The following is a 16072-nucleotide window of genomic DNA, read 5'->3' as shown; positions in this document are numbered from 1 at the left end:
AACACTACTGTGCCTACATGTCTACACTTCCTGCATATCTACACGTGCATCCGTGCCTGAAACAAAAACAAAACAGGAAATGTTCTTATTACAGTCTTGTAAATAAGAACAGTCTATACAGTTACAGTCTAGAACATCATCAGAAATGTGCACTGAAACCCACCAAAGTCTAGACACCCTTTACATGATGTCTACTTCAATCGAGAGAGTTAATATAAGCACTGACAGTCAGAAACTAGCATAAAGTGAATGAGTCAGTAAATACTCAGACAACATTGAACTGTCAGTCTGCAATGAGAGCTGCAACCCTTGAAATCCTGCAAGAACAGAAAGTACTGCGTGTTTCTGTGGCAAAACAGAGGCTCACATACAAACACAAAGCAAGAAGAAATTTCAGCATTTCTTGGATGTAACAGTAGATCAAGCGATCAGGGGCAATAAGAAATCTGCAGAGAGCTGGTGTCCTGACAAAGCGATACCCTGCTCACAATAATAAAATAATGCAACTCCAGGCATACATCGTCATTTGGTAAAATAATGTTCTAATGAATGATGGATATTTCAAAAAATCTAAGAAGAATTTGAATTCTTAAATATTGCATATGCTTGCCCTCAAGACTGGAGCAGACTAGACCCAACAACACAATTATAATGAGTGTCTCTACCTTAATTTGCGAGTGATCAGAGTTGTTGCTACAACATTCCCACACAACAGCTTTGTTTTGTAGCCATCAGTCTCTGAAAGCAGTTTTAGCTGTAAACCTTGTTATTAAACTTAAGTCGTTAGAGTCCCATTAGTCAACACAGCAGCAGAACCAACAGCATTGAAGCACAACCTATCATTCTTTCTCTGGAGCGCTTTTTATCCTCTATTTCTATTCAAACAGCATCATATTCCAGCCTGCAAACTCAACAGGTCTTTTGTATTAAATGATTAATTCTCTGTTACACATATTCAAGTTATTAAATCAAGAGTAATATTTCTTTCTGTACCATAAACTAGATTTTCCCACTGGTCGATCTGTAATATCTTTGCCAGTCTCCACATAAAGAAGCCTTTTCTCAGTCGCCGACGGTACAAGGCTGAAAATGTGGAGGGCGGACCCCGTTGTGAAGGTGATGTGACACTGCTGCCTCATATCGTCAGTGGTGATGATAAGAGACAGGAGGTGAACAAAAAGCAGTGACAGGAGATAAAGACTGCGTGCGAGAAGACAGAGTGAATGAGTGTGAAAGTGATGGAGAGCCGGAGTCATAAAGAGAAACTGGAAAAATAAAAATCACCAAGAGAGAATGAGAGAGAGGAGAGGCAGCATCATTTCAACAAGAAAACAACAGTGTCAGAAACAGCTGGACTGAGCTAGCTGTGAGCACATACAAACCTCTTGGGAAACTTGAACTTGACGGCGTTCTGGATGAAGCCGTAGCAACAAGGACTAATGACAAAGGCAGCTCCTGCCTGGATACAGTGCTCCATCACCATATCTGTAGCAACACCACATGCGTGCAGGGCAACCTGAATTGAAACAAGAGACAAAAAAAATGTGACGCTTTCACAGTTAAAACCTAGGTGTTCTTGAAAGCCTCTGTGCAACAGCAAGACCAAAACTGTGAGACTTGAGAGCATGCACTCAATCTAATTGATTACCTTATAATGGCTGCTGCTATTAAATACATCTGTGCTCTCTAAGGTGCAGAGTCTGGGAGTTAGAGCAAACAAAATGTATTAGTGCTTCAGGAGCAGAGGCACGAATGCATCAGGATTCCCATTGAGTGGGTAAACTGTGCGTGGTGATGAACACCTAGCTATGCATTAGTAATGGCGTGGTTATATATTGGACGGCAGACAGGGAATAAAAACCAGTATTGAAGTCTGTCTGTGTTCCGGCCATCTTTCTTGCTCAGTCCATCTGCAAAAATACATTAGGACTCCTCAAAGGCAATGACTTTAATATATCCAAAGTACAGCAGCAACATAGATGATTTTCTCTCAAGCGTACACTTGCTAAATAGATTCTCTGTTAATGGTGCAGATAAAATGCATTATCAACAGTCCGGTGCGACAATAACTACTGAGACTTGCTAAAATTACCCCATCAAACTCGAGCAACCAGCTTAAAATTCTACTCTTCTTTTCCAAGAAGTTGTCAGTTGGCGTCTGTGAGTCTGAATCGACTGCATGTTGCCGTGACAGCAGTGCCATGGAGCAGAAGTTCACAGCTGATCAGGACGAGACTGAGCCAACATTGGCTCAAACTCCACACATGGGGAAGGGAAGATACAGACGCCCTGAGCATGAGCCAAACCAACTCAAAGTCAATGCAGTGTCTGGACGGGGGGTACATTTCTCAGAGGAGCTTCAGCTCTCCATGGAAGGTGCACTTTGTGATTTCAGTCTCTGCATGGAAACACAGTGGTGCAATAAAGTTTTCTGACACCCCATGCATTTGTGAAATATTGTATGAAGAATCACTCTTAGGTCTTCAAGTGCAATTCCTTTTAGTACAGTCACAGCCAAAACACTAAAAAAAAAAAAAACTTAAAGTTGACTGGTTCCATAAAAATACATAAGAGATTTTGAGTATTGGGTAATTTTGGCACCAATGATCCACCAATGAAGATCATACTTTTTATTAAAAGGAACAATTTTTGTTTGTTTGTTGTCGTGCTTTGTGTATTCATAAAGACTGCACATTTGAAAGTTAAAAATGGCTAAAAGAAGGAACCTAACACAGGAAACACGCCTGAAGATATAGATTCTCAGCCAGGAAGGGTACAGCTGCCACCAGATAGCCAGGAAGTGCAGATGCAGTCGTTCAGCAGTTAGATCCACTCTGCAGAAACACAGACGAACCAACAGCTTGGAAGACAAACCAAGATCTGGGTTCCTCCAGCAAGAAATGACCACATCCTGATCCTCATGTGTAGGGAAAACCACTGAATGACATCACAGGAGCTTCAGCAGCAGTGATCAAACCAAACTGGTGTCCAGTCTTCCACCTGTACTGTATGTGACCGACTTTAGGATCATGGCTTAAGGTCCTACAAGGCTGTCAAGAAGCCCCTGATCAATGAGAGACAGAGGTTAGCCCAGTGCCATTGGGACCAAGCACACAAGAACAAGATTCAGTGGTCAGATGATTCCAGTTTCCCGCTTTATCTTCCTCCTGCTAATGTGAGGGTATACAGAAGGCCAGGCGAAGCATTATCTCCAGCATGTACAGTACCTACTGCTAAGCATGGTGGAGGCAGTATCATGGTTTGGGGATGCATGAGTGCTGCTGGTGTTGATCATCTCACTGTCTGTGATGGCACACTGAACTCTGCCAAGTATTGTGCAATACTCCAAACCCATATGCTCCCTTCTACATGTGCTCTGTTCTGTAGAGGCTAAAACTGGATGTTTCAACAAGATAATGCTCCTTGAACACATCCAGGACCAGTAGAACTTGGTTGCAGGAGCTCAGTATCCAGGTCTGAGAGTGGCCAGCTCAATCCCTGGACATGTGCCCCATTAAAATCTGTGGTGGATTATCAAAAGGTCTGTTTCAAAGCACAAACCAAATAAATTAGAAGAATAAAAGCCACTAATTCAAGAATAATGGGACCAGATTACCCTGCTCTACTGCGCGCTAATGGCAGGACTACTAAATATTAATTTGGTGATGCAATGCTATATTTATGTTTTGTTCAGTTTTGAACACATTCTCTGTTTGTTGACTTTGATACCAACAATGTTGAGAACTGACATATTGAAACTGTCAAGAATTTAATTTTGTTTGTTTTTCTTGTAAACAATACACAACTCTACCTGGAACTAGGACAGGTTTGGTCTCTGAATATGCAAAGAAAAAAAATCATTTATTCCACTTGAGAAAGATGTGTATTGATTTAAACATGAAGTTATTAAATGAGACTCTGCACATGAAAGAATAAGCAGAAACGGAAAAATTGTGGAATTAACATCAATTACCTCCATGGCCTTGCGTCTATTTGACATCTAATCTTGCATTTATTCATGTCATCAGGGAAAAGCCGTATACTCTTTCAACTGACAGTTTCAGAATGCTGATTAGGAGGAGGAGTTGCTATCAAAGATTGCGTGATGGTACAACCCCCCACATCTAAAGGAAAAATAATTAACAACGTAACACCATCACTCTTACCCAGCTACTTAATGTTGTACATTAGTCATGCTGTGGTAAATCCTAATTACATTTTATAACCTTTAGCCTTGATTTAATGTCAACACAAAGCCATTCAAGCAAAAGAAACATACACAACTAAAATAAATAAAAAATCTGATATGTTTTGATAAATAATCATGCATTTCCAAGTTTTGATGTAGAAAGAAAGCCTCTCTGTTTGAGCAGTGTTGATAAAGAATTGCTCCGGCCAATATGCTCTGTGTATTACTAATTAAAAATCTATAATAAAAGGTGGAAAAATGCATGCAAGGCTAATTTAAAAGCAGCCTACAACTCTACTGTATCCCCAACATATTCTGTAAGCATTACTTCTGCACAAAGTGTCTGGAAGAAGAAATCCTGAATTAATATGCAACAAACACAGGGCCACTTGTACAGATATATCCTATGTTGATCTATCTTTTCGGAAGCACAAAAGCTCTTTCTTTCTGTATCTTTCTCTCGGCAGTCACATCACAGAAATAATGAGCCTTCATTATTCACTCTTATGAAAGCAATTACATCCCTCTCCTGGTCTATCCGGGCCTGAGACTGAACAAGTTCTTGCAATACAGCTAACTAATGCCTAATCAACCCTTCCTGCAAAATTGTATTGCCAGTTTGTTTTGTTTTCTGGTGCAAAGAGAAGCGCTTTCAACACTTGTGGGATTTCTTTGCCGTGTTCGAGAATTAAACTCTCATTTTCTTATATAATGCTTAATACTACCTGACAATAAAAGCAAACAAAAATACCAAAGGAGTCTCAATAATCGAGCAGATCTGTTTTGTATCTGGAATTTGTGTTCATGTATATATTCAAATAAGAATTCTTGTGTCGCCGAGACTAGAAAAAAAGTCTGATTACAGAGAATCAAAGACTTCTTTTCTGTCACATGAGGATGCGGCGGTGTTTTTCATGGGCGATGAGCAGACTCAACCTTAGGTCTTTTAAAAGCAACATAAAAATCAGCAACAAAAAACAATATCCTTGAATGATATCAGTAGTGGAATAACCCCTAATAAAGTCTCCCATCTGGGACTTGATCAATACCAAGGTCTACACAAGCCTTAAAGTAATACCAGCAGGTATATTTTTCTTCACACAAACATAAAGAAGTCAAGAATCGAAGGTAAACAATCAGACCCTTAAGCAGAACCAATAATGGACCTGGATCCAATAAAATCCAAATCAAGTTTCACAACTTTTGCCTGCCCCTGAAGTGTGTCGGCTCAATTTTATCTGACAGGATAAAGGATAAAAGCTGACTACACTCTATGTAGAGGCTGGTGCTGCCACAAGTTTAACACTTGGGCCGATGCAATTTCAGCCAGGAAGAGCAGACGCTGACTAAGATTAGGAACACCTCAACTTAATTAGGCTGATTAAATGAATGTGACTAAAAATGGGAGCATGTATTATAGATAACAGGATTAAAATCAATGTCATGGGCGGCTCCTTCGGGTGGAAATATGTGTGTCGTGCAGGAAGAAGCTTAGCCAAAGTACGGATCTCAATAGTGCAGGAAAGGGCAAACTTAAGCACCTTTTTAGACATAAATGTATTATACATCATGTGAAAGGTATCTGTCTGTGTGTATGAACTCTCGGGCTAAGCTGCAAAAACACACCCATATGTTGTAGAGAATAAAAGTCTGCTCTGTTTGTTTTCTGCCAAATAGAACGGGTCTCAGTGGAGCGACAACGCTGGAACAAAAACTACTTCTAATTACAGCAGCTACACATATATTCTTATTTGTCCCGGAGAAAGTTAAAGCAAGGCTACTAGAACAGCTGGCTTTCCTGAATGTGGGCTATGACACACAACAGGAAGATGGATCTTTCCAACATGTCTGGGGGAGGACTATGGCCTGAGACACATAAATAACGACACCACGATCATGAGTGATGACACTGGAGATTTCATGGGAAAGCAAAATGTTGCTTGCAGAGCACCTACATAGAAGTCACAGTTTTAAAACCCTGTTCTTGTTCTACCTTTGTGACAAAGCCAGATTCAAACAGCCAAAAAACAGTTGTAGTCAAGAACTTGTTTGCTCTAAATTGATGGTAATTATCGGTTTGAGAAGTCAAGGGCTCTGCAGATGAAAGCAGGTGTTCTAAATAGGACTGGTAGGGGTGCTGAATCTACTGGAGAGTTCTACTAAATGCTCAATTTTAGTCTGTTTTCGCCCCATCAAGCACCGAGTTTGAAAGCCAGTAAAAATATTTACTCTGTCATCACAGGTAGCTGTGCAGAATTAAACCCATTTACTGAGTTGGATCCGTAAGCTTAACAAGCACAAACAGGCAGTGTTGGCAGGCAACACAAGCCATGTGAAAAATGTGTGGTGAATTAAGAAGTAAAGGGGTGACCTGGCAAGTCAAGCGTCTTGCATAAAACCCAAATAAAACTTGAAATGGCTGATTTCTTTTTATTAGACACTTTTTAAAGATTACACTTTCCATTTCAAATATGACTCCTACTGTAAACCTTCAAAAAGAGTATAAAAAACCCAAAAGCATCTTTGGATAGAAGATTTATACAGTAAACAAGAACAAAGCCAGAATATACTGCCTGTCCAAAAAAAAAAAGTCACATTCCAATATTTCATTAGACTGCCTTTAGCTCTGAGAAAGACACACATTCACCATGGCATTGTTTCGATACATTTCTGCAATGTCACAACATTTATTTCTGTCCAGAGTTGCATTCATTTTTTTTTTTTTACCAAGATCATATATTGATGATTGGAGAGTCGGACAAAGTCTTCTCTAGTACATCTTAAAGATTCTCAGTGGGGCTGAGGTCTGGGCTCTGTGGAGGACAATCCATGTGTGAAAAGGACGTCTCATGCTCCCTGATCCACTCATTCTCAATGTGAGCCCCATGAATCCTGGCATCATCATCTTGGAACATGTCCATGCCATCAGAGAGAAAAACTCCATTGATGTAAAGACCTTCAGTATATTCAGGGAGTCAGCTGACCTCATTCTTTAGGAACATAACGTTGCTGAACCTGACCAACCCCAGATCATAACCCTAACCCCTACAGACTGGTAGGCACTAGACAGGATAAGTGCATCACTTCATCTGCCTCTCTTCTTACCCTGATGCTCCATCACTTTGGAACAGGGTAAATCTGGACTCATCAGACCACATGACCTTCTTCCATTGCTCCAGAGTCCAATCTTTTTGCTACCTAACAAACCAAAGCCTTTTTGTTCTGATCAGTAGCTTTCTTAGAGCTACACAGCTGTTTAGTCCCAATCCTTTTGAGTTCCCTTCACATTGTGTGTGTGGAAAAGCTCTTACTTTCACTATTAAACATAGCCGTGGGTTCTACTGTTGATTTCCTACGATTGTTTGTTCCGACCACATTTGTTACCCAAAGATGATGGTTCACCACTATCCTTCAGGTTTTAATAATGTGTTGGACAGTTCTTAACCTGATTTTAGTAGTTTCAGAAATCTCCTCAGTTGTTTTCTTTGCTTGATGCAGGCCAATACTTTGACCCTTCTGAGACAAATTAACATCCTTTCCATGATCACAGGATCAGTTAAGTTGTTGCAGCTAAAACATCTTCATCACTGCAGTAGTTATCCAACGGAAGGCTCTTGCCTATTTGCTTAGTTAAATCCAGGTGGCGACTTTCTTTTTTTTTTTTGTAAAGGCAGTGTATAAGTAAGTTGAAGTAAGCCTAACCCTGACTGAAAAGATTCCCTAACCGTGACATTACTTTGTCCTTTATTTTCTGGGTAGAACTACCTTTTGGCTTTCCAATAATCAGAGAGGGAACAGTGGCATACAGTGCCTGAAGTGCAGGGCACTAAAAGGGTTCTGATTAAAAGCTCCACTTCTGAAAATGAAACACCATCTTATTCATTTTGACAAAAAATAATTGCATGTTGGCATTTTCAGCTGCTGTAAAGAAAGATGAGGGAGGGACATGCCTGCCTATGTGATGTGTGGTTGTACTCTTATATAAACATATACCAACATTTTCATTCAGTATTCAGACACACTTGTGGCGATGCTGGGATCGTGGGCAGAATGTCACACATCACTTATGCAACGTTACACAAATATTCCTATTTATGGTAATCACTGTCATTAACATTGCATCTCAGAGTCAAAAAAAGGTCACTGCACTCATTCACGCAGTGAATATTTTTTTTTAAAAATGTCATTAAAGCCAAAAAAAGTCAAAGGATTCAAACTTCTAACAGCAATGCTTTCAAACATCATGCACACTTATGAGATAAACTACAGCAGTATCTAAATGGACAATCACCACAGTGATGAAATAAGTCATAAATAATTAATTTCAAGGCATGCATGACACATTTTTCTTGCAGCTCGACAACACAATTACTGGGACAAAACCTACTGCGATGCTCCAGTGGGGAAGAGATTATGTCTTTTAAGCTTTAGAGTTTTCATTCAAAGCGTTACTGCTAATTAAATTTTCCTTTTTTCCCCCCGTTATTCTATTAGAAGATTATTGTGTAAGTGAGAAAGGCAACTTAATTTCTTTAAAATTACAATGGAGAAATTGCATTATGATTACAGTTTAACAGTCCAAATTATACTGAAATAAATGAAATTAAACCGGCACTAGTGTGACTTCTATATTACAGTAATTACAACAGCGTAAAATTACAGTACAGATAATACTGTGACTGCTCTCAATGTGAAAAATTATTTTAATTTCACCTGTGCCTCTGGTGTAATGCTAGTGTTTAGTTTTTTTTAAACCACCACAAACGGATTTTACATCACATTTGCTTGCAGTAGTTGGAGCTTCTACAATTTACAAACGAGCAAATTCTTCATTGGTTGCCCGAATGTCATACGGAACCTGTAGATCGTCAAAAAACAAACAAAAAAAATGGATTTTTGAAATCAGTGTCCCTTGCTACACTCACCCCAATCTGAAACGGTCCAGTGAAGTAATCCAAATTGGCCTGAATGAAGCCAATGTTTTTCAGACCGAGCTGAGCGCTGCGACTCTGAGCCCTCACCAAGGACTCTTCTTTGTTCTCTATGAGGATGACCTTGAATAAAGAAATAAAAAACAAAACTTGCATTATGTGTTTGCCATTTTTTTCCACGGAGTATGTCCTGGACAAAGCTGAAAAGAAAAATCAATCAAAATTTTCGAAAAAATAACCATAAAAACAGATTTCTATGACACTGACAGTAACGTGAAATTACAAGAACTCTGTTCTTAGATAAAATACATCATTTATAATACAACACTGCACTAATCTGAGTAGGTCATTAATTATTATGCCAAGGAACCCACTGGAGTTACGTGGCAATCGGCGTACATTTGTCTGTGTGTTTGTCTGTCTGTCAGCATCATTACTCAAAAATGGACTAACGGATTTGGATGAATTTTTCAACGAAGGTCAGAAATGACACAAGGAAAAAGTAATTAGATTTTGGCAGTGATGCAGTTTATAGGCTGGATTTAAGAATTTGTTAAAGATTTCTATATCATTGTGAGATAGCAGCACTGTGTCACTAGCTATGACAACAAGTGAACACTACATCAGCTGTCTGCTGACGAGCACAATTGCCATCCTACTACAAATCGATTGCTGAGGACTTGTCGGGACTTATCTGTCAGAAATGACACAAGGAACAAATGATTAAATTATGGGGGTGTTTCCAAGTCCCATCAACGCCCAGCACCCGCTACATATAAGTCACATGACTCGGGATCTGTACGTAACGTATACATGCATAACACATGCCTGTGCCCAGTGCAAGGTCATTTTTCCTTAAAGATTTCATCAGTCTGAAATTATACGAGTGAGGAGCCTCGTCAGAGTTCTGCACTGACTGAGAGCTTTTCTTGTTTTTAATGTTATCACTTTATTATTATTAATAGATCTCACGTAACTTGTAAAATGTCAAACAATGGCGAATGCCTGACAAGAGTAACCACATGTCAAAGTATTGTTTGTTTTGTCTGAAAACCATACGTTACCTGGCAATCTGGAAGTGTGTGAGCCAGAACAATCCCTACGTGACCCTGAGAGACAGCACAAAGAAAAAGAGAAAGCAGCAGACATCAAAGAGGGCATCTATTGTGTTATGATTAGCACTGCCCTATTGTACCAAGTACTGACCCTTTAGCCATGCAGCACTGGCTACTGCTCTGTTCTGAAAGTGCATTTTCATGAGCGTAATTACCAGTCTGCTTGTGTGCACCAGCCAGCAACAAAAGACGTTTAAAGGGGAAAGGATAATATGAGAGAAGATGAAGACTTGTTCCTTTCAGCTGGTCGCTAATGGAGCAGCGATTTAATGAATCCGTGGTCGGGGGCAGTGATAAATATACATGCATTGCTGGACTGATGGATGAATGCAAGTACCGTTCCACTGCAGAAATCCACAATGGTGTATCCTGGCCTGGCTAGCTCTGTCACCATGGCAACCAAGTTATTCAGCTGTTGCATCTTTCTGACGGCACGGATATTTGACATTTTCCCTGCAAAAAAAAAGAGAGAGAGAAAGAAAAAAAGCACAAGTTCTTATTGCATTTGAGCATAGAGTGGAAAGCAACCGTTTTTTGCAGCCAATTCATCTGAAAACTCAGTTAAGGGGTAAAATAAATAAATTTAAAAAAAGCTCTGCTTTAGAAGAAAGCGGTCAACAGAATTTCACTGGGACCAAATAAGTCTATTATGAAGACTGATTGGTTTCAGTCAATATTAACTCACTACAATGGACACAACTTTAACAACAAAAACATGTCAGAATACTTGCTAAAAATCAATTGGCACATTTTTCATTACTCTGTCTTCCTTTCCTCTGCTGCCAGTGAGTAAACATACTTCCTCCTCCAACTACTCAAATTATGATTTACAACCAGCCATTTCAGGTAATGGTGCTAGCACACAGATGAAAAGCCCTCATCTCTCTCATCAGCATGTTTCCAGCCAATTGCCAACTAGGGAGCACAAAAACAATCTTTCAACAACTCACAAAGCAGGCCTTCGAGCCAAAATCAAGTGTCTCCTTTTTTGTAGCAGAACTTTCTGCTGCTGTGAGAGCAGTATGTACCCCATTAACTCAAAGCATATTGCAGCCTCCTGCATCCTCCGTCTGTTGGTACGCCACATCGGCAGTGAGCCGTGGATGCGCTGTGCAGAAGCCATCTCTGGTCCATAAATCTAGAGTGATGAGTGTTTCATTTACCCCCGAGTCACACCCTCATATTCACACAACTGAAATATAAGAGAAATATTATTCCTATACTCTCCTGCTCGGGCTGCTTTGTATACGACAACAGGAAAGGAGAGATGGCAGAGGAGATTTTCATTCTGTCACAAACAGGAAATTTCACAAAGGCATTATTCAGCCTCTCGAACCGCCTGATCCCGGTTGTAGAGAGAGCACAATAAAGAGAGCAAGGGGTGAATTTAAATACAGAGAAACAGTACGGCAGGGTATGGACAAGTCTGTGCTCTTCATTTGGATGAGCAAATCACATGCAGGCACTTCTTCGTATCCATGAGTCCAGATACGGCCCAGTAAAGAGGCCCTTTGATGCGTCTAGACACATTTAAATGCAAATTACAATGCAAAGTGTGATAAAATTTAGCAGGGCAGAAATAGTGAGCGGTATCTGGGGTGTGACTTGGTGATGAAAAATGGAATAACTAAACAGTATAGATTATAGGACTCAATCTCTTGCTGTAAAATAAAACACTTCAAACATGCAACTGACAATTTGGCTTTTGGGGGGCGGTGAAGATGAGCTTTTTACACAACACTGACATATTTTACCTAACAAAGTTGATATGGTATGATAATAGAATAACTTATTCATCTTAACATTCAGTCATCTTATTGCTTCACTTTAATTTCCATCAGCTCCTCGTGGAAACACTTTTCTCTTGCACTGTAAAATGTCCTACAATGTTCACACTGTCATGTGCTGCCGAGCAGGTGGCGTCCAAAAAAAAATCGGCAACCTTGGGAGCTGAAAATAATAAGTCCTAAAGACGACAGTTCTTCGAAAGGCCACTTGAGGTTAGCTCCAAAAGGGAATCAATCCCAATTAGTCTCACAGTGGCCGATCTACACTACCAGTCAAACGTCTGGACACAACTTCTCATTCAGTGATTTTTCTTTATTTTTACTGCTTACAACATTGTAGATACATACTGAAGATATCAAACTATGAAGCAAGATACAAGGAATTATGTAGCAAACAATTGTAAAATAATTCTAAATATGTTTCATATTATATATTTCTCAAAGTAGCCACCCTTTGTTTTAATGACAGCTTTGTAAAACCTTGGCCTTCCCTCAGTGAGCTTCATGAGGTAGTCATTTCGTCAGGTCAATCAAAACCGTTTCAAATCATGCCTTCTTAATGGGGATGGGATCATCAGTGTTGTTGTGTCTCGTCTGGCTGTCAGGTTGGTACGCAGCTGACAGCCCTATTTGACAACTGTTAGAATCCATATTATGGCAAGAACCAATCAGCAAAGTAAAGAGAAACCACAGTCCATCATTACTTTAAGAACTGAAGGTCAGTCAGTGTGGAAAATTGCAAAACTTTGGAACGTGTCTCCAAATGCAGTTGCAAAAACCATCAAGCTCTACGACCAAACTGGTTCACATGAGGACCGCCCCATGAAAGGAAGACCAAGAGTCACCTCTGCTGCTGATGAAAAGTTCATCTGAGTCACCAGCCTCAGAAATGGAACGTTAACATCAGCTCAGACTAGAGCCCAGATAAATGCCACACAGAGTTCTAGCAGCAGACACATCTCTACATCAACTGTTCAGAGGAGACTGACCAATCAGACCTTTATGGTCAAACAGCTGCTAAGAAAGCAAGCAGAAGAGACTTGTTTGGGCCCAGAAACACAATGAAAAAATATGTATATTACAGCCACTTGTGGGGCAATCATTTTGCCAGAAACCTGTGTTATGAACAGAAAATCTGAATCTCATGTTCTGAGCCCCAAATGTCCGCTGTGAAGTTTTGCTATAATGTGAATCCATGTGTTTGAACAAATGTATCAGGCTCAACCTCAAAGTTGTTAATATTGTATGTGCTGAGAAAAAAAGAGGCTGAGGTCAGTCTCACAAGTTTGCGTCTTTGTGTATGTGCTGTGTTTGCGTGGGTGTGTGCCAATGCGTCTATGTATGACTGACTTTCCGTGTTTCGACTCTTACAAGACTGTGTTTGATGAAGGTCACCGCACAGTTCGATGTCAAATCGAAGAGCTACATAGGAATAAGTGGGTAACAAAAGAAAAGCGAACTACTTGTCAGTCAACTTCTCCCTTTTCTTTTCACTTCCATTTTAATGTGATCTCTGGAAGAAAAGTACGACTGTAAGACTTAAAGTTTATTCCCTGGGTCACTTTAAGTCCTTTAAATTCACTCAGTTTCAGATGAACATCATGAAGTATGTGTCAAACAGAGCAGAGGTCAAAAAGCCACAGGGTGTTAAATGAGAACACAGTGCAGATAACACTAAGCCTTTCTGTATAAACCTAATGACGCAAACAACATTAGGCTTGTTTCTAAATGTCTAGCATTTCCTTGGACTTCAAATGGTCATCATATAAAGTTAAGTCGATATTCCAGCAAAATGACTCACTTTAAACTTTATAGCAGACATCGAAGGGGAACAAGACATTTATTTGCTTCTCTTGAGTTCAAGAAATGCTTTGGTATAGGTGGAGGGAACAGGAAAAATCGATATCCTAATTAAAGATACAAATGGTTATAGTTTCAGCTTTTATCATTATCACAATAATGGACAACATTTGTCCCCAAAGAGAATTTTCTCTCCCCATGCAATTTTATTTCAGGTTTTATTTAGTCTTCTCTTTCTGCTCTAATACGGCTATGTGTGGATTAGCTGAGTTGCCTCTTAAGTAGTTAATATTGAATTAAACTCCTGATCTTTAAGTGCGTCATTGTTGAAAATAATGCTTAGTATCATTACTAGTTGCAATAAAACATATTATACTACACTACCTGTTGCGTAAACAGTCACCCAGATACAGACCCTATCTATCTAATTTTATCTATCGAGCTATCTATCCCCTAAGGCTGATGGGAAAGTCTGAAATTCTGCAAGCATTTGGATGTAAAAGTTCTACATATTGCATTATGGTAATTCATCTAACAGTTCTTGATACTTTCACAAAGAAATATGTCAGCCTAATGGTGGCACAAGACTAAGTTTGGGGATTAAGACAAATTTTTAGTATTTATCTTCTGTGGGTCATGGATATCTTTATCAAATATCAGAGAAATACAGTATACCCAATAGTTGTGAAGATATTTGGGGGAAAAATGAAAAAGCTAACTTAATAGTGGCAAAAAAGGACTCATTTTATTTCACTAATTTCAGCCTTATCATTTCCTTTCTTCTTATTTCTGCTGCCCATGACCCAGAAATCGATCTTGGTGCACCACAAATAGCACGTCTCAATTCCTAAAATGTATTTTGTGGAGACAGGATGGAGGAGGCTTGTTGGAGGAGCTATAAGAGTGGATGTACAGGTGTATCGTCAAAGTCTTTTCCAAACCTGTGACGTAACACACAGCTGGAATATACAAACCATGTCAGGAGCAGGGCAGATAAATATGTGATACTATTTATATGTACACTACTGTTCAAAGGTTTGGGGTCATCTAGACAATTTCATGTTTTCCATGAAAACTCACACTTTTATTCATGTGCTAACATAATTATACAAGGGTTTTATAATCATCAATTAGCCTTTCAACATCATTATTTAACACAATGTAGCATTAGAACACAGGAGTGATGGTTGCTGGAAATGCTCCTCTGTACCCCTATGGAGATATTCCATTAAAAATCAGCTGTTTCCAGCTGGAATAGTCATTTACCACATTAACAATGAATAGACTGTATTTCTGATTAATTTAATGTCATCTTCATTCAAAAAAAAAATGCTTTTATATCAAAAATGAGGACATTTCCAAGTGATCTCAAACTTTTGAACAGTAGTGTACATAAAAGTCAATCATAATCTATGTCAGTCTTTATTTGTATAGGACTCTTCTGTGTGCCATGACTTTTGATACTTCGCTGCCCGTTTGTTGAACAAAAAATAAAAAAGTATGACATTCGTTCATCTTTTCTACATTCCGTCATGTTGTGAATGGATTATGAGTGATAAATACAGCTAGTCACCTTGAGCACTCTTCTGCTCATCTGACCGTCATCACAACATACAGTGGTAGCTTAAAACAAAACAATGGACAGGTGATACAGCTGTGACTCACACTGTATTTGACAGACATCACTTTAAACTGATGTCTCCAAAGCTAGAATATCTCATTTTGTTAAAAGACCGTTGCCTCAACTGTTCTCTCCTTGTGTCTCATCCTTCCCTCCTCCATTTGCCTGACAGGGACTTGCCACTAAACTTTGATTGATTGACAGGGTTGAGGAAGTGACAAGAGGAGTCGAGAATATACAAACTACAAAATGAGATGAGTTGCATGAGGGGATGTACAATTTCATGAAAAAAAAAAACCTCTAATAGTCAGTAGGATATTTCAGTCTGTACCAAAATGATGGACCAATCGACCAAGTGACACTGCCATCCATAGAGCCGTTATGCCAATGGATTCTAAAAAGCTAACATTAATTGGTGATCTTAGGACAGGACACCAACTGAAGTGTGGTTACAACACCTCCTGACCTGTCGCCGGTGGTTGAGACAGAAACAGATGGGATGAACCCCAGGAAATACTGGATCTATTAGGTGGTGGTGTGAAAAGCTAAACACCACCAGCAAAAATGAAAGAGGGAAACAGTGGGGGAAAAATTGGACCATCCGAAGGCAGATTTGCCACCGTCCATGT

The 16072-nt window shown here is 39.5% G+C and overlaps 1 protein-coding gene across 2 annotated transcripts in view; it reads right to left on the bottom strand.

Annotated features, from left to right (window-relative positions):
- Window positions 1-16072, bottom strand: part of gstcd (glutathione S-transferase, C-terminal domain containing) — a 457968-nt gene that overhangs the window by 402968 nt on the left and 38928 nt on the right. For both annotated transcript variants that reach the window (XR_007940647.1, XM_022193732.2), the window contains exons 6-9: window positions 10573-10688; window positions 10185-10229; window positions 9115-9243; window positions 1383-1516 (exon numbers count right to left, since the gene is read on the bottom strand). Coding sequence is in view for 1 of the 2 variants with exons in the window: in XM_022193732.2 (XP_022049424.2) it covers window positions 1383-1516; window positions 9115-9243; window positions 10185-10229; window positions 10573-10688 (424 nt within the window). In the remaining variant the exon portion in view is untranslated. The remainder of the gene's footprint in view (window positions 1-1382; window positions 1517-9114; window positions 9244-10184; window positions 10230-10572; window positions 10689-16072) is intronic.

Source organism: Acanthochromis polyacanthus, chromosome 3 (assembly GCF_021347895.1).
Source record: "Acanthochromis polyacanthus isolate Apoly-LR-REF ecotype Palm Island chromosome 3, KAUST_Apoly_ChrSc, whole genome shotgun sequence".
In the NCBI taxonomy this organism is placed as follows: Eukaryota; Metazoa; Chordata; class Actinopteri; family Pomacentridae; genus Acanthochromis; species Acanthochromis polyacanthus.
This window is presented reverse-complemented; position numbering and strand designations above follow the sequence as displayed.